Source organism: Aquarana catesbeiana, linkage group LG07 (assembly GCF_042186555.1).
Source record: "Aquarana catesbeiana isolate 2022-GZ linkage group LG07, ASM4218655v1, whole genome shotgun sequence".
Lineage (NCBI taxonomy): Eukaryota > Metazoa > Chordata > Amphibia > Anura > Ranidae > Aquarana > Aquarana catesbeiana.
The window spans coordinates 259201920-259221739 of record NC_133330.1 but is presented as its reverse complement, the minus strand read 5'-3'; the positions used below and the strand labels follow the sequence as shown (position 1 = coordinate 259221739).

General features: G+C 46.9%; 1 protein-coding gene across 3 annotated transcripts in view; it reads left to right on the top strand.

The window, feature by feature from the left end:
- The window catches only part of LOC141103549 (dimethylaniline monooxygenase [N-oxide-forming] 2-like), a 133983-nt gene that overhangs the window by 68698 nt on the left and 45465 nt on the right, over positions 1–19820 (top strand). For all 3 annotated transcript variants that reach the window (XM_073593250.1, XM_073593251.1, XM_073593249.1), the window contains one exon: positions 15681–15823. In XM_073593250.1, the coding sequence (XP_073449351.1) occupies positions 15681–15823 (143 nt within the window). The remainder of the gene's footprint in view (positions 1–15680; positions 15824–19820) is intronic.

Sequence of the window (19820 nt, the reverse complement as noted above, 5' to 3'; positions counted from 1 at the left end):
TGGGCTATGGCCTGGGTGGATGTGTGTGGAGCAGTTGTAGAGGTGTACGCCTGAAGCCTGAGGCCTAACCACGTGTAAAGGGGCTCAGCCTGAGGGGAGCCTGATTGTTGCCAGGAGGCATAGGAGAAGCAGTTGCCAGAGGGTCAACCACCCTTGTTGCCAGAGGCAGGTGTCTAAAGGATGAAGTTTTGAAGGAGTACCAGAGCAGACTCTTCATCAGCCGGGGACTGTGAAGTGTTGGGAAAGCTTCAGGAAATAACTCATCCAAGATGTACAGCGGGTAGCTGTAAGTAAAGCTTGAAGGAGTACAGCGGGTAGCTGTAAGTAAAGCTTGAACAGAAGTACAGAGGGTAGCTGTGAGTAAAGCTTGAGGGATCCAGAGGTTAGCTGTGAGTCTGAGAAAACCAGGTGGTAGCAGTGGGTGAAGCCTGAAGAATACAGCTGGTAGCTGTGAGTGAAGCTTGAGAAGTCCAGCAGGTAGCGGGGAGCTAAGCCTGAGGATCTACAGTGAGATACTTTGAGTGAAGTTGTTCGTATAGAAGACAGAAGTTGCTACAGGATACAGATATCTGCATTCAGCTTAAAGGCCCTTTTTCTGTATTGCTGCCTGCCTGGTTCTATTTTTGTCCAAGGAGTCTGCCGATTTTGCTATTGCATTTGCCTAAGGGTGTCCTGTGCCCTATCCCTCTCTCCCACCGTTCCTGGTTAGAGAAATAAAGACCTCTTTGTTCATTTTTCAAAGTGATTGGTGCTCATTTTTCCATCTTGCACAACACCCACCATGCCTAGTAACCTGCACCCTGAGGAGGAATGTCAGCTCTCCTTGACTCTGGGGGTCACCACCAGGCCTCTGGAGATTGGGGAGACCGCTACATTTCCTATGTTGACATCTTTGATTAGATGGAGTAGGCGCTGTGAATGTAAAGTCGATACGCTTTATGCAAGAGGGAGTAGAACGTGTAGTCTTTTTCATGAAGATGGAGCAGCCACCAAAGAACAGTCAGCTGAGATATGTAGGACTTACTTGCAGGAGCCAGGAGGAATGAATGACACGCCCAGGGCCGATCCTAGGGTCACCGGTGCCTGGGTGCAGAAATATTTCTGGCGCCCCATGTGGGTGTGGTCATCTTACCAACTCCACCCCTTTACAAATGATTCTATGGCAACGACTCAAACACAGAGCTGCTCCCCTAAGAAGTCTTTGTTACCCTGAAATCCTCCCATGATCTCTTAACAATAAAGAAAATACAGGAAGAGAGAACACTAATGAGACCTGGAGGGGAGTCTCTCTGATCCACACAGAGAGGGCTTCTGTTAGAAAGAGTCCCCAGACATAATACAGGATACGGTCAGAGACTGCAGACATGATACAAGAGCTGGACAGAGACTGTAGACATGGTACAGGAGTTGGTCAGAGACTGCAGACATGGTACAGGAGATGATCAGAGACTGTAGACATAGTACAGGAGACGATCAGAGACTGCAGACATGGTGTAGGAGATGATCAGAGACTGCAGACATAGTGCAGGAGACGATCAGAGACTGCAGACATGGTACAGGAGATGATCAGAGACTGCAGACATGGTACAGGAGATGATCAGAGACTGCAGACATAGTACAGGAGATGATCAGAGACTGTAGACATGATACAAGAGACAGTCAGAGACTGCAGACATGGTACAGGAGATGATCAGAGACTGCAGACATAGTACAGGAGATGGTCAGAGACTGCAGACATAGTACAGGAGATGATCAGAGACTGCAGACATGATACAAAAGATGGTCAGAAACTGCAAACATAATACAGGAGATGGTCGGAGACTACAGACAAGATAGAATAGATGGTCAGAGACTGCAGACATGATACAAGAGACAGTCAGACACTGCAGACATGGTACAGAAGCTGGTCAGAGATTGCAGACATGATACAAGAGATGGTCAGAGACTGCAGACATAGTACAGGAGATGATCAGAGACTGCAGACATGATACAAGAGACAGTCAGAGACTGTAGACATGATACAAGAGACAGTCAGAGACTGCACACATGGTACAGGAGATGGTCAGAGACTGCAGACATGGTACAGGAGTTGGTCAGAGACTGCAGACATGGTACAGGAGTTGGTCAGAGACTGCAGACATGGTACAGGAGATGATCAGAGACTGCAGACATAGTACAGGAGATGATCAGAGACTGTAGACATAGTACAGGAGATGATCAGAGACTGTAGACATAGTACAGGAGATGATCAGAGACTGTAGACATAGTACAGGAGATGATCAGAGACTGCAGACATGATACAAGAGACAGTCAGAGACTGCAGACATAGTACAGGAGATGGTCAGAGACTGCAGACATGGTACAGGAGATGATCAGAGACTGCAGACATAGTACAGGAGATGGTCAGAGACTGCAGACATAGTACAGGAGATGATCAGAGACTGTAGACATGATACAAGAGACAGTCAGAGACTGCAGACATGGTACAGGAGATGATCAGAGACTGCAGACATAGTACAGGAGATGGTCAGAGACTGCAGACATAGTACAGGAGATGATCAGAGACTGCAGACATGATACAAAAGATGGTCAGAAACTGCAAACATAATACAGGAGATGGTCGGAGACTACAGACAAGATAGAATAGATGGTCAGAGACTGCAGACATGATACAAGAGACAGTCAGACACTGCAGACATGGTACAGAAGCTGGTCAGAGATTGCAGACATGATACAAGAGATGGTCAGAGACTGCAGACATAGTACAGGAGATGATCAGAGACTGCAGACATGATACAAGAGACAGTCAGAGACTGTAGACATGATACAAGAGACAGTCAGAGACTGCACACATGGTACAGGAGATGGTCAGAGACTGCACACATGGTACAGGAGTTGGTCAGAGACTGCAGACATGGTACAGGAGTTGGTCAGAGACTGCAGACATGATACAGGAGATGATCAGAGACTGCAGACATGGTACAGGAGATGATCAGAGACTGCAGACATGGTACAGGAGATGATCAGAGACTGTAGACATAGTACAGGAGATGATCAGAGACTGTAGACATAGTACAGGAGATGATCAGAGACTGCAGACATGATACAAGAGACAGTCAGAGACTGCAGACATAGTACAGGAGATGGTCAGAGACTGCAGACATGGTACAGGAGTTGGTCAGAGACTGCAGACATGGTACAGGAGATGATCAGAGACTGCAGACATGGTACAGGAGATGATCAGAGACTGCAGACATGGTACAGGAGATGATCAGAGACTGCAGACATGGTACAGGAGATGATCAGAGACTGCAGACATGGTACAGGAGATGATCAGAGACTGCAGACATGGTACAGGAGATAATCAGAGACTGCAGACATGGTACAGGAGATGATCAGAGACTGCAGACATGGTACAGGAGATGATCAGAGACTGCAGACATGGTACAGGAGATGATCAGAGACTGCAGACATGGTACAGGAGATGATCAGAGACTGCAGACATGGTACAGGAGATGATCAGAGACTGCAGACATGGTACAGGAGATAATCAGAGACTGCAGACATGGTACAGGAGATGATCAGAGACTGCAGACATGGTACAGGAGATGATCAGAGACTGTAGACATAGTACAGGAGATGATCAGAGACTGCAGACTTGGTACAGGAGATGATCAGAGACTGCAGACATGGTACAGGAGATGATCAGAGACTGCAGACATGGTACAGGAGATGATCAGAGACTGCAGACATGGTACAGGAGATGATCAGAGACTGCAGACACGGTACAGGAGATGATCAGAGACTGCAGACATGGTACAGGAAATGATCAGAGACTGTAGACCTGGTACAGGAGATGATCAGAGACTGCAGACATGGTACAGGAGATGATCAGAGACTGCAGACATGGTACAGGAGATGATCAGAGACTGCAGACATGGTACAGGAGATGATCAGAGACTGTAGACATAATACAGGAGATGATCAGAGGCTGTAGACATGGTACAGGAGATGATCAGAGACTGTAGACATAGTACAGGAGATGATCAGAGACTGCAGACATGGTACAGGAGATGATCAGAGACTGCAGACATAGTAGAGGACATGGTCAGAGACTGTAGACATGGTACAAGAGAAGGTCAGAGACTGCAGATATAATACAGGACATGGTCAGAGACTGCAGACATAGTACAGGAGATGATCAGAGACTGCAGACATAGTACAGGAGATGATCAGAGACTGCAGACATGATACAGGAGATGGTCAGAGACTGCAGACATGATACAAGAGAAGGTCAGAGACTGCAGATATAATAGAGGAGATGGTCAGAGACTGCAGTTCCTATGGACATTAGTAGATAATGGCCGATTGGCCCTCTCACCTGACCCAGCGATGGTTCCTCTGATCAGGAGTAAGCTCACTCTGAATTGCCCGTGGTGACTCCGCTGGGTAGCACCCAGATCTGTATTCTTCATTCCTTTCTCCGCCAGGGATGGCACCAGGCTGTGTGGCTTTCCCTCTGGTGGCGCAGGGCAGCGGGGTTTCCTCTCTGATGGTGTTCCCTGAGCACTGCCCTCTCCCTCTGGAGTCCTGGGTGCACTTCCCTGAAAGCTTTCCCAGGCTCCTGTATCTCTCTCTCTCCCATTCAGCTGAGCCTGCTGTGTGGACTGCAGTTTCCGTGTTACAGTGGGGCTGCCAGTCCTCGGGACTACATGTCCCACAATCCTCTTCTCCTTTTTCTATTCTATTTTTCCCTGGCTGATATGAAGGCGGGGGAAGAAACATAGTGGGAGGCTGTGCTGGCCAGCGCCGCTCACTAGTATAGCAGTGCACGTGCGGAGGAGAGGGAGGGGAAGGGGCGAAAGAAGAGCCTGCAGCTGCAGTGACGTCACTAGGGTTGGTGTCACCAGGTGCGGTATAACATGGTGTCACCCTCCTTCCACCAACTTTAGTCGCCCCTCAGTACAGACCTTCCTCCACTAAGTATAGACCCCCACTAAGTATAAACCCCTCTCTCAGTACAGACCCCCCTTCATCAGTATAGACCCCCCCAGGACAAACCCCCCTCCTCCATTAGTAGACCCCCACCAGGACAACCCCCCTCCATTAGTACAGATCCCCCCCAGGACAAAGCCCCCCTTCATTAGTACAGACCCCCCCAGGACAACCCCCTCTATTAGTACAGACCCCCAGGACAAACCCCCTCCATTAGTACAGACCCCCTAGGAGAACCCCCCTCCACTAGTACAGACCCCCACAGGACAAATCCCCCCTTCATTAGTACAGACCCCCCAGGACAACCCCCCCTCCATTAGTACAAACCCCCCCTCCATTAGTACAGACCCCCCAGGACAAACCCCCTCCATTACTACAGACCCCCCAGGAGAACCCCCCCTCCACTAGTACAGACCCCCACAGGACAAATCCCCCCTTCATTAGTACAGACCCCCCCACCAGGACAAACCCCCCTCCATTAGTACAGACCCCCCCAGGACCCCCCCTCCATTAGTACAGACCCCCCGGACAAACACCCCCCCCTCCATTAGTACAGACCCCCCAGGACAAATCCCCCCTCCATTAGTACAGACCCCCCAGGACAAATCCCCCCTCCATTAGTACAGACCCCCCAAGACAACTCCCCCTCCATTAGTACAGACCCCCCAGGACAACCCCCCCATTAGTACAGACCCCCCAGGACAAATCCCCCCTTCATTAGTACAGACCCCCCACCAGGACAAACCCCCCTCCATTAGTACAGACCCCCCCAGGACCCCCCCTCCATTAGTACAGACCCCCCGGACAAACACCCCCCCTCCATTAGTACAGACCCCCCAGGACAAACCCCCCCTCCATTAGTACAGACCCCCAGGACAAATCCCCCCTCCATTAGTACAGACCCCCCAGGACAAATCCCCCCTCCATTAGTACAGACCCCCCCAGGACAAATCCCCCCTCCATTAGTACAGACCCTCCCCAAGACAACTCCCCCTCCATTAGTACAGACCCCCCAGGACAACCCCCCATTAGTACAGACCCCCAGGACAACCCCCCCATTAGTACAGACCCCCCAGGACAACCCCCCCATTAATACAGACCCCCAGGACAACCCCCCCATTAGTACAGACCCCCAGGACAACCCCCCCATTAGTACAGACCCCCAGGACAACCCCCCCATTAGTACAGACCCCCAAGGACAACCCCCCCATTAGTACAGCCCCCCCAGGACAACCCCCCATTAGTACAGACCGCCCCCCCAGGACAACCCCCCATTAGTACAGACCGCCCCCCCAGGACAACCCCCCCATTAGTACAGACCGCCCCCCCAGGACAACCCCCCCATTAGTACAGACCGCCCCCCCAGGACAACCCCTCCATTAGTACAGACCGCCCCAGGGACAAATCTCCCTCTATCAGTACAGATAGACACATTAACACCCGGGCAGCAGCTAGAGAGGACAGTGTGCAGCCGCGCTGCCCGGGTGAAGAAAAGATCGAGACAGGCTGCAGGCAGCAGCTTAGGCGGGAGTGAGAGACAGCGGAGGAGAGAGAGAACCTGTGTCAGGCTGCAGGCACGGGCCGCCCCCCCTCCCCCCAGCGAAGTCACTGCGCGGCTGGTCTCTCTCAACACAGAGACCAGCCGCTCTGATCTCTGGCGGCTGCCCTCCTCTGACAGGAGGAGGAGGGAGGGGGGACAGGCTCTAGCAATGTAAAGCACAGCGGCAGCGGTGAGCTATTGCGGACAGAGCTACTTCTGGACACGGAGGGGAGGAGGAGGAGGGAGGGGAGCACTCTGGCGCTTCAGCGCCCCCACCTCTGTGGCGCCTGGGTGCACTGCACCCCGTGCACCCGCCTGGGACCGGCCCTGGACACGCCCATGAAAATGTCCATCCTCCCTTGGGTTTAGTGGCAAGTTAAAATCCCTAACCAGGAGGAGTATGCCTTCTGTAAATAATGTAAGGGTTTCTTTATTGGAGCAGAAAAACTGGTCCTGGTGGGAGCTAGGAGCATATAGCATGGCTAAGTTTATTTTAAAGGGTAACTCCACTTTCGAGGAAAAAAAATAGCAATCAGTACATGGTAGATGTTTGTACCAATGACAAAGTGAGAGAAAGGTGCAGAGTCCTAAAAATGATTTCAGAGACTTAGGGAATAGATTGAGGAGAAGGACCTCCAAGGTAGTTTTCTCATAAATACTACATGTACCTCAAGCCACACCAGAGAGGCAGAAGGAGCTTAGGGAACTGAACAAGTGGCTGAGGAACTGGTATAGGAAAGAGGGGTTCGGGTTCCTGGAGAACTGGGCTGACTTCTCAGTCGGTTACGGGCTCTTTAGTAAGGATGGGCTGCACCTTAATGGAGATGGTGCAGCTCTATTGGCAAGAAAGATGGCAACAAAGGTGGAGAGGCTTTTAAACTAGGTATTGGGGGGCGGGGGGGGGGGGGTCAGAGGAAGCAATAGCCGGCAGTGAGCAAAGGACAGAGGGTAATAGTAGAGTCAGCAATGATAATAATCTAATCCTGGGGTGAATGCGTGGACAATTCAAAAACAATGCCCGAGTATACATAAGGAAGAAATAATATGCACTCATACAACACCGAGAGGCCTATACACAAATGCTAGGAGCCTAGCTAACAAAATACAGGAACTGGAGCTGCTATTACACGAGGAGGACTTAGACTGTGGGAATAACTGAAACTTAGTTTGACAGCTCACACGACTGGCTGGCAAATATGCAGGGGTATTCCTTGTATAGGAAGGTAGAAGAGGGGGAAGGGTGTGTCTATATGTCAAAAATGATGCAAGGGTGGTAGGGAGGAGTGACATTGGAAATGGAACAAGGGGGAGGTGGAATCCATGTGGGTAGAACTTCAAAGAAAATAAGTAAGTGGGAAATTAATAGTGGGGTAGGTTAAAAGCCCCCCAACCTGAAGAAGAAAGAGGGGGGGTTCAATTATCCCTATATTGACTGGGCAGAGGGGAAAGCTCACTCATTAAAGGCTCGTCATTTCATGAATGTCTTACAGGCCAACTTCATGTCCCAATTCGTGGATTCCCCAACTAGAAAGAATGCCCTGCTAGATCTATTAATTATGAACGATCCAAGTCTGATCTCAGATGTGGCAATACGGGACAACTTGGGATCAAGTGATCATAGGATGATCACTTAGTGTAGATCATAGAAAAAGGAGACACGAGGGTAGCACAAGAACACTACATTTCAAACTAGCCAATTTTTCGGTCATTTCTACATGAAATCAATTGGGACCAAATGCTAGAAACATTGAACATGGAAGAAAAATGGGAATGCTTTAGGAACATATTAAACAAAAGTATTGCACAGTGCATTCCAATGGGTGGATAGTTAAACCTGGGTGGCTAAACCGTAATGTAAAAAGCCTCATTAGTGAGTGGAATGCAACAAGGAGTGTAATGCCCCGTACACACGGTCGGATTTTCCGATGGACATTGTCTGATCGGAGCGTGTTGTCGGAAATTCCGACCGTGTGTGGGCTCCAGCGGACATTTTCCATCGGATTTTCCGACATACAAAGTTGGACAGCAGGAGATAAAATTTTCCAACAACAAAATCCGATCGCGTCAATTCCAACCGTGTGTGGCCTGTTCCGACGCACAAAGTGCCACGCATGCTCAGAAGAAATTCCGACACGGGACAGCTCGTTCTGGTAAACTTAGCGTTCGCAATGGATACAGCACTTTCGTCACGCTGCAATGTTCAAAATGGTTTAATACAGCGCACTCTCTTCTTCTTTATAATGTGACAAGAATTAAGTAGTTTTGCTGCTCATATTCACACACACTTCTCACAAACTTCTTTCGTTACTATTTATCGGGATTCCCTCAATATATTTTGATTTCTCACATCTGACAACATATTTTTTTTTTTTTTGACTTTAATGTAGAATCTTTTTTTGTGTTTCTCTTTTTTAATTTTTTTTTTTTGATTTTGATTTGTACTCCCGAAAATGTTTGTGTGTTTTTTATGACAAGTTCCCACAACACCATTGATATGTTGTTCTATTTAATCTGTAGGAGATTGCTTGGTGTTGTTGTCCCTTGTTAATTTCACATTTTATGTTAGAAATGTACCTGAATCGTCACCAACAAATTGTCCTTTTTGGATGAAAACACACACAGGAGAGTAGAATTTACCTAAAAATATTTTATTAAGGGGTCACAACTATAAACAAAGAGGGAGGCAACGCTGGAGAAACAAGTGGGCGAAGCCTTGGACCCCCAGGGCAGACATCAATTATTTAAAAGCAAAATTGGTGGCCTGAGGAGTCCATATCTAAGGGAGGGCAGTCTGGTCCAGAAGTCCCAGAGATCCGGAAAGCAGCAGATGACATCTGTGTCCCCAGGCTGTGGTCATACGAGAGACTGCATCTTCTGTCAGACCAGACTGAACCCAGGGTCATCACTCTTTGGTCTTCCTTCCACGCCTCCTTCCACGCTGTGGCTGTGGTGGTGGAGTTGTGGCAGCAGGAGGAGGAGGAGGATCGTCGATCTCAATGACATCCGTCTTGTGTGTCAGTTCCCCACTCTCCCCCTTACGTAAGACTTTATAAATCAGGTCCTCAGAGATCTTGCGTTGGCCCTCCTGCATGCCCAGCAATTTGGTGGCAGCCATGAAGGCAAAGGCCTCTTCAGGACTGGGGAAGGCTCTGAGGGACGCCGAAGCCTCCTGGATCAGCCTGTATGCTGAATCCTGCACAGGACTGGGAGTGGCCTTCCTGGCTCGTTCATGTGGCAGGTGGAGGGGAGGAACCTGAGACTCAGTCAGGCTGCGACTTGTCCCAGGCTTCTCTTGGCTGACACTTAGCCCCGCCTCCTCCTGGCTGCCACTAATCCCCGCCTCCTCCTGGCAGACACTAATAATCCCCGCCTCCTCCTGACTGCCACATTCCACAGCCTCCTCCTGGCTGAGGTCTTCCTGTGTATGAAAAAGGGACATAGTTTTAGTTTTTTTACATCAATCACACACAATTTTCACCTCCTGACTGCTGCAAATTCAATGTTAACAAATATAACAGACTATCCTTCTGAGCCCAGCATTTTGCATTCTTGTCCCAATTTTGGGTGACCACTACTGTCTATTGATATGTAAAACACTTTTTTTAATCAGCAATTAGTGATCAATAATAACATCTAGTAAACATAATTTATTTATTGCCCAGAAATCTGTAGAAGAATGCTATACCTGACTCCAGCTGGGCTCCTCCACTTCTTCCTGGCTGGAAGGCCCAGGTTGGACATCGGAAGCCTCAGCTGGGGTGGAAGGAAGAGTGGAAGGAAGAGTAGAGAGGGATTCCCTGACTTCAGTGTGGTCTGACAGAAATCGCAGTCTCTCATAGTACCACAGCCTGGGGACATAAATGTCATCTGCTGCAGCTCCGGGCCTCTGGAAATCTGTGACCTTCTTGCGCTCCCTAAGATAAGTGCTCCTCAGGCCACCAATTTTAGCTTTTAAATAAGGGATGGTTGCTGTGGGGACCACCGGCTTCACCAACTCCAGCAGTTTCTCCAGCGCTGCCTGCCTCTTTTGTTTATGGTTATAGTGGGGGTGTCTCACTTGCCACAGACAGGGCAGCTCCCTGTACTTGTCTATGAACAGGGGCAGGAAATTGTGGTCGTTGAACCCATCCATTTTCTCTGCAGTCACAACACAAGACAAACCCTAATGTCAGGCCAAACTCCCCTAATCTTGTTACAATATAGGCTTCCATTTCGAAGCAGTATAGGCCCAAGTTTAGATCCTACCTTCGTTAGCACGATCGGCGTCTCCGATGCTCCTTCCTCCGCTCACAGATCGTACGTAAGACGCACGCATTACGATTTATACACACTGCGCATGCGTATAACTCCGCCCACCCCTGATGTTCTTTCTATTCTATTCCCCACCCCTTTTCGTTCGGCGCAGTGGAGGAAGAGCACATGGCGGATAGACAGCAGGATCGTGCTAATTACAGCAATGAGGAGGAGGAGGAGGAGGAAAGGCCGGAGCCTGAAACGTCCCGATCCAGAAAGAGATTAAAGGACTCAAATATGTCCTTTGGGGAGATGTTGGAGATGGTGGACATCCTGAAGAAGGCCGACTATGATGGAAAGTATGGGCCTTACCCCAACCACAATGTCCGAAAGGCCAAGATCATGGCGAAAGTGGTCAGAAGTCTGCACCAGAAATTCAGGGTACGACGATCGAAAGATCAACTCAGGAAGCGGTGGTCGGACCTGAAATTACGAAAACATGAGCGGTACAGAAAGATCCGGAGAGTGCTGCAAAAAAGTAAGTAGTTGTGCTGTGTTCCTATTGTTCTTGTGTTTATTACGTTCGTGCTGCTCCATGTGCTTTTAGGAACTGTTGTACAGTTTAAAATGGCAACTTTCATGTTCATTATTCGTTCGGATCAAACATTTTTATTTCGGACGATAAAATACCATTGTTTAGGCCATATGCATTTGGCCACCATTTTGAGGCCCTATACTTGTCTTCAAAGAATTTGGTTGTGTAGATGGCTTTGTTACTAGAATGAAATGCAAACTAGATTGTGTGTAAGGAGAGGACACTGAGCAGCTGTTTTCACATCTGGACACTGGAGCACTAGTGTGGGACCCCAGAACACCATTTTTATTAGGGGGCCACACAGGTGCTCCAGTGTATACTATAGGGGGGGGCTACATCTGTGAAGCTTGTACCAAACAGGTAAAGTATTGCAGCTTGACAAAGGACACTAAAAAAGCTACATCTTGGAACTCGGCTAAAATAGACAATTGTACCCCACTTCCAAGCAATGTTTCATCTTTATAGTTCTGCCATCAAATATCTGTGTGCTAATTATACCATTTTTGTTTTACATAGGGGAGAAAAGACTCGGAGGACACCCCTCATCCGAGGAGACCAGAGCCCCCCCCCCTCTGGAAGAAGGGGAAATCCCCCCAACACAAGCTGAGCAGGAGGATGAAGACGTGGTGGAACTAGTCACCACAACAGGTGAGTGTCTGCGACCACAGGCTCAGATAAGAGATGGATGGCGGCATATTTTTTAGACCTAATTTATTTAGGGTTTCCTCTCTTTTTAGGTGATCGTGAGGTTGTGGATGAAGATCCTTTCACATCCGAAAGTGCCCAGATCCTGATCGGGGAGATCATGGGGTGTAATTTACAATTGGAAAACATCAAGCAAAACATGTTATTCCAAAATATAAAAACATCATTTATGTTTTGGGGCGAGTTTAAAGCCCCTCCAAATCACTTTCTTCTTTTGTGTGCTACAATGTGCGAAATGTTTTTGTGATTTTTCCCAAAGCCAAATCTGGAGGATGCACACAGTGTGTCAACATGTGCTATCTGCCATCACGGGAGATCAATGCACGCGTTTTGGGGTTGCAACCCCTTCCTCAATAATAAAGTAGCTGTGAGGAAGGGCTTTCTCCCCCAAAACACGTCGGGAAATTGACATTGGGAAATTTGTGTGCATCTTCCAAATTTGGCTTTTCCTGGGGTGATTTCCCCCCATCTGAACGCAATATCAAACACAGTTCCTAAATACTCATGTCTGATATTGCCTTCAAGTTCTACCAAATGTGAACTTTGTAAGATCAAGATTTGTGTCTTTCTTGTGGGTTTTACACAGGCCTGTTTTCTATAAAATGCACATTTTGATTTTGGATAATGACACCACAAAAATTGTTATACAACAAACCAATTCTATTCAACTTATTCATAGAGGATAAATAGCTCAATCTCAGTTTTTGCGGATGACACAAAAATAAGCAGAGCAATAACTTCACATCAATATATAGAAATTTCACAGAGAAACCTGAAAATAATGGAGTGGCAAATTAGGTATAATGTGGAGTAATGTAAAGTAATGCACTTGGGGGGAAAAAAACATATATGCACACTACTCACTAAAGGGAAAACCACTGGGGGAATCAAGGATGAAGAAAGATCTGGGGGTCCTAGTGGACGACACACTGAGTAATAGCATGCAATGTCAAGCTGCAGCTACCAAAGCTGGCAGAATTTTAGCATGCATAAAAAAGGGGATATACTTCAGGGATAAAACGATAATCCTGCCACTTTATAAAACTCTGGTTAGGCCACATCTGGAGTATTCTGTCCAGTTCTGGCAACCAGTCCTCAGAAGGAATGTGCTGGAACTGGAGAGAGTCCAAAGAAGGGCAACGAAATTAATAAGGGGATGTGGAGGATATCACTTACGAGGAACGACTACAAGCACTAAATTTATCAATGCTTGAGAGGGGACATGATGGTGAATTACAAATATCGTAATGGGGATCCCAGCATAGGAAAAAAAATATTCAGTCTCAGAGAATGTAAGAGGACACGGGGCCACAAAATTTTTTTTTGTTGCGGAACGTGTTACCGCCCACTTCACGTCAGCATGCCCTACACACCCTCCATGTGACATCGCGTCTGGCCATTTTGCATTCCACGCTGGTCATGGCAGCGTTCAGACACTTTCTGCTTACATCCAGGCAATACAGCTTGCATGCGAGGCCACCAAAAGCATTTGACGGTCCGGAGAACCTGGGAGACGGACGCTTTTACATACAAAATGCCTGTATATTTCTACTATCTCGTGAGTTGTCATTTGTAATTTTAATTAAACCATTGTTTTTATATGCTGCTCTTAGTCTGGTGCCCCCCTGTTCCTGCCAGAATCCTGTGTACAGACACTTCCCCCCATACCAAACAATATTCTCAGTACAGACACACCCCCCCCCCATACACCCCATCCCATATAGAATCCTCAGTACAAACCATTTCCCCCCCAAACCACCCCCATGCACTCACCAAATGAGCTCACAGTAAGTGGAAGTCTCACTCTATGCTCTGTCATATGAGCAGAGAAGGGAAGAGAATGTGGTAGTAGAGATAGTGATGCAGCGCTGTACAACTCAAAAAAAAAAATGTCAGCACACAGCACCCCAAGCCAAATCCACACGGTGCTTCAGTGACACCCCTCTGCACACCCCCTCTCCTATTCCAAGTACTTCTTTGCTCACTCACTCTCCTAGTCCATGCACTCCGCTCCACATCCCCCTCTCTTAGTCCTGGGCCTCCTCCCCATACCCCCTGCTCCTAGTCCAGGGCCTCCTTCTCATAACCCCCCCTCCTAGTCCAGGACCTCCTCCGTACACCACCTCTACTAGTCCAGGACCTTTTCCACACAACCAACCTCTCCTAGTCCAGGACCTTCTTCACAACAACCCCCTCTCCTAGTCCAGGTACTTCTTTAAACAACCTCCTACTCCTAGTTGAGGGACCTTCTCCACCCCCCTCCCCTTATTGAGGGCTTTCAGGCAGAATTTCCATGCCAATGTAAGGCGCTGGTGGTGACTTACCTGGAGCTTGTCTGTGTGTGATGCTGTTGGGGAGCGACTTATAAAGGCGACCTATTGTGCCTGGATGGATGGGATTTTAAAGGAGGACAGGGACGTCACAGTGCACCAGCGCTGAATCACTCTTCTCCTCCTGCCCACCACTCACTGCAGCTACTGTAGCCTAGCTGCCAGTGTGAAGTGTAATGTGAGCAGCTGCAGTGCCAGCACTAGCAAAACTGAGATGGCATTTAAGGTAATCAACTGACTGTGGCACCCTCAGACTTGTAGGACCCGGTGTGGGCTGCACCCCATCAGGTACGCCACTGGCTTCAGGCTGCTAGAAACTGTATAGGATAGCTCATGGCCATTTGTTTCAATAAAACCCAGGTATCCCCCCCCCGAAAGGATGCATTTACTTGATCTAATTAAAATTGTTCCTTATCTACATGAAGCCATATTATATTAAGCATCGATATATCAATGTATGCAAATAGAGGCCTGTCACATGGGAGAATATTCGGTGATAGCAAAAAACACCACTCTGTTTCCTTGCAATATACTTAAAAATGGCAGCTGAAGCTTGTCTTACAGTACATGGGTGATGTCTAAGCGTCACTACATTGAAATAGCTTGCTGTAAATGGCAAGAGGATGTTTAAGCCCGGGTTCACACCACAACGGGCTGCGAATCGCACAGAAGCGCTGTGCGTCCCTGTTCACCGTTTCAGGGACGAATCAGGGCCGATTCTATGCCTGAATTCGGCCCTGAAACGCAGCCAAAGACGCACAGCGTTTTTGTGCAGTGCGCACCGCAGCCGCCCCGGAGATATGTGAACTGGCTCCATAGGGAGCCAGTCACATTCTCCTGCTATGCGAATTAGAGGTGCGGAAACGCACCTCTAATTCGCATAGGTGTGAACCCTGGCTTAGAGGTTGGCATTGCATCTGAGTCGTTCTGGAAGCTCTGTCAACCACAGAAAATGGGAACCTGCAAAACTAAAACAGTGTAAATCGTTCAGATGTAAACTGCCTGAAATGTTCCTTGTTTTTCCTCCAACACAATAGCCTGATCCAGTTTGAATCTGAGGTCAGGCAAATTGATTTAGTAATGCTTCTGATCACTATATGTGAATTCTATCTTCAATTGGTAGCATCTGGGAGGAACATCTATTTGTATCACAAGGTGGAGGCCGAACAAACATAAACAAGAAAGTGATTTTACTGGAGTCTATCAATTTATCCTGTATAGATACAAGACACGGTTTTGTTTGCATTTTTAGGTTACTATTGTCAATTTGATTATCTTGTAGGATTGAACAAATTTAAAGGTCAATACTTCCACAGTAGAGAGTATAAAAGCACCAAAGGATTTGAAGGGAAACGGGTTCTTGTTGTAGGAATGGGAAACACAGGAACAGATATAGCTGTAGAACTAAGTCGTACTGCATCTCAGGTATGATAACATTTTTTCTATGTATCAAATGAATGACAAGGCTACAAAGAAATATTATATTTGTTGTTTGCAGTAACTTCCTCTCTAAACCTTTTTATTAGTATAATGCCGCGTACACACGGTCGGACTTTTCGTCTACAAAAGTCCGACGGACGCCGACGGACTTAAGCTGGCTGACAATCCGATCGTGTGTGGGCTTCCCCGGACTTTCAGTGGACTTTTCCAGCCTCAAATCTGACGGACTTTAGATTTGAAACATGCTTCAAATCTTTACGTCGTAACTACACCGGACCCAGAAATCCGCTCGTCTGTGTGCTAGTCCGACGGACAAAAACCCACGCTAGGGCAGCTATTGGCTACTGGCTATCAACTTCCTTATTTTAGTCCGGTGTACGTCATCACGTACGAATCCGTCGGACCTTTGTGTGATTGTATGTAGGCAAGTCCGTTCGTAAGAAAGTCTGCCGCAAGTCCGCCAAAAGTCTGACAAAAGTCCGTAGAAAGTCTGTCGGACAGGCTGTCGGACTTTTGTAGACGAAAAGTCCGACCGTGTGTACGCGGCATAAGTGTGAATAAAAGCTGAACCAAGTCTAGGGAAAAAACGCTAGTGTTTGGCCCTCATCCCACTGTCAGACAATTGTTTATATGTTTTCTATGATCCATCTATACCTACCTTATCCACTGTCCAGTGTCTTAGCCCTCCAGTCTTCAGTGCTGCAAAATGGGTACTACTGGGAAGGCTGTCATCTCAACCTGGTGACATAGACACTGTCCTTTTGCTGGAAAAAATATCATTCAAATGGTACTGAACTGATTACAGTGCATGATGACATTGGTGTGAGGGAAGCAGCAACAAGACAGATCAGCTGCATACATAGCAGCTGCAGCTGATCGGTCGTCTTCTTTGGAATAGGTGCATCAGAAGATCATGAGACCCTGGATGAAGGTAAGTACACCTGGGTCTATGAAACATTATGTAAAACAAAGTTATTGATTGGCTAGGCGTGGTTAAAGCGTTGAACTTTTTTTTTCTGTGGCTGGAGTTCAGCTTTAAAGTGGTTGTAAACCCTTACATATACCCAGTGAAGTGACTGGCCTCAGATGATACACAAAGATGAAACACATCCTCCTAAATAAGTTTTTCTTGTTTATCTGCAGCCTTCTCATGTCTACAACCCTTCACAAGTGAAGATTTGTGATAAAATCCTTCTTCATCTGTGAGAAGTGCAGAGGAGGGGGGTGGGGAGCTGCAGTTACAGCTCTTACACACTGTGTGAGACCTGATTGGAAGAAAGGGACACCCCCCGCCCGCCCAAACATAGGCGAAGGAACATGCAGAGCTGTATTCTGAATAGACAAGCTGTGTGCTTATCTCCCTCACTATCACAAATTTTATCTCACGTGTCAGGAGAGCTTGTCAGAAGTGATTTATGCTGATAAAAGAGGAATGAAGCATGAGAGAGAATCGACACTCAGAGCTTTGGAGAGAGACAAGTAAACAATACAGATATACAGTGCCTTGCAAAAGTATTCACCCCCCCCCCCCACCCTTGGCTTTTTACCTATTTTGTTACATTACAGCCTTTAGTTCATTGTTTTTTTTAATCTGAATTATATGTGATGGATCAGAACACAATAGTCTAAGTTGGTGAAGTACAATTAGAAAAATATATACATAAAACTATTTTTTAGAAATAAAAAACTGATAATTGGCATGTGCGTATGCATTCACCCCCTTTGTTATAAAGCCCATAAAAAGCTCTAGTGCAACCAATTACCTTCAGAAGTCACATAATTAGTGAAATTATCTCCACCTGTGTGCAATCTAAGTTTCACATGATCTGTCATTACATATACACACCTTTTTGAAATGCCCCAGAGGCTGCAACACCTAAGCAAGAGGCACTACTAACCAAACACTGCCATGAAGACCAAGGAACTCTCCAAACAAGTAAGGGACAATGTTGTTAAGTACAAGTCAGGGTTAGGTTATAAAAAAATATCCAAATCTTTGATGATCCCTAGGAGCACCATCAAATCTATCATAACCAAATGGAAAGAACATGGCACAACAGCAAACCTGCCAAGAGACGGCCGCACACCAAAACTCACGGCCCGGGCAAGGAGGGCATTAATCAGAGAGGCAGCACAGAGACCTAAGGTAACCCTGGAGGAGCTGCAGAGTTCCACAGCAGAGACTGGAGTATCTGTACATAGGACGACAATAAGCCGTACGCTCCATAGAGTTGGGCTTTATGGTAGAGTGGCCAGAAGAAAGCCATTACTTTCAGCAAAAAACAAAATGGCACATTTTGAGTTTGTGAAAAGGTATGTGGGAAACACCCAAAATGTATGGAGGAAGGTGCTCTGGTCTGATGAGACTAAAATTGAACTTCTTGGCCATCAAAGAAAACGCTATGTCTGGCGCAAACTCAACACATCACATCACCCAAAGAACACCATCCCCACAGTGAAACATGGTGGTGGCAGCATCATGCTGAGGGGATGTTTTTCAGTAGTCGGGACTGGGAAATTGGTCAGAGTTGAGGGAAAGATGGACGGTGCTAAATGCAGTGATATTCTTGAGCAAAACCTGTACCACTCTGTGTGTGATTTGAGGCTAGGACGGAGGTTCACCTTCCAGCAGGACAACACTTGAGTGGTTTAAGGGGAAACATGTAAATGTGTTGGAATGGCCTAGTCAAAGCCCAGACCTCAATCCATTAGAAAATCTGTGGCCAGACTTAAAGATTGCTGTTCACAAGCGCAAACCATCCAACTTGAAGGAGCTGGAGCAGTTTTGCAAGGAGGAATAGGCAAAAATCCCAGTGGTAAGATGTGGCAAGCTCATAGAGACTTATCCAAAGTGACTTGGAGCTGTGATAGCCGCAAAAGGTGGCTCTACAAAGTATTGACTTTAGGGGGGTGAATAGTTATGCACATTGCCCTTTTCTGTTATTTTGTTCTATTTGTTGTTTGGCTCACAATTAAAAAAAAACATCTTCAAAGTTGTGGGCATGTTCTGTAAATTAAATTATGCAAATCCCCAAACAATCCATGTTAGTTCCAGGTTGTGAGGCAACAAAACACTAAAAATGCCAAGGGGTGAATACTTTTGCAAGGCACTGTATGTGCTCTGTTTAGATTTCATGACTGAGGTTTACTACTTTAAGTAAAATATAGAGAGATTTAACACTGTTTTGGACCGAACAGAACCGATCGGTACTCTTGTTTCTGTCCCTCTGGCCAAATTAACCTTCGATGTAAAAATGTTCACATTCAACCACAAATCACTGACACAGACACGTTCAGTAAGTTTGGTACTTCTGACGTTTACTTCCTGGGCTCAGGATGATATACCGAGAGCCGGATATTTAGTTATCAAATCAAATATCAAATAAAACAAGCGTGTACAAACCACAAATTATACATATTCATTATTGTGACGAAATGTAAGCTTTGCTGGGTTATATCTGTATAAGGAGTTAGCAGACTATCATAGCTAAATATGGTGTCTTATTTTCAGTTCCTGTTTCTCTTGAGTGTAGTCTCATAGGCCTGAAAATAGGTGCAATCTTCTTCTTAACTTTGTTCTTTGTTCTTTAACTCTTGCAGTTCTGTTTCACATGAAGGGAGAAGCTGGCAGACATCTAATTTGAGCATGATTAAGGCTAATAGCTGGTTATAAGAAAATAAGCACTTACATCTATATGGTTATACCAGGAAATGAGCATTTCACCATAACACTCATAATCACATTCCATTACAGTCCCCCCTTGAAATGCGTATTTTCTTAAAACTGTCCCTCACACTGGAGAACAACCTGTCATTACCACCCGGCTCATTTCACTGACTGCAAATCTTTTAAGCTGTATGTAGAGAAAGGGCTGTGATTAGCTCACCACCCCCCTCGATACAGCTGGTGAAATGCCGCCAGGTGCTATCTGTCCCTATAGCCCTACGGTGTTGCATCTCGGGGAAGGGAGACTGTAACGGA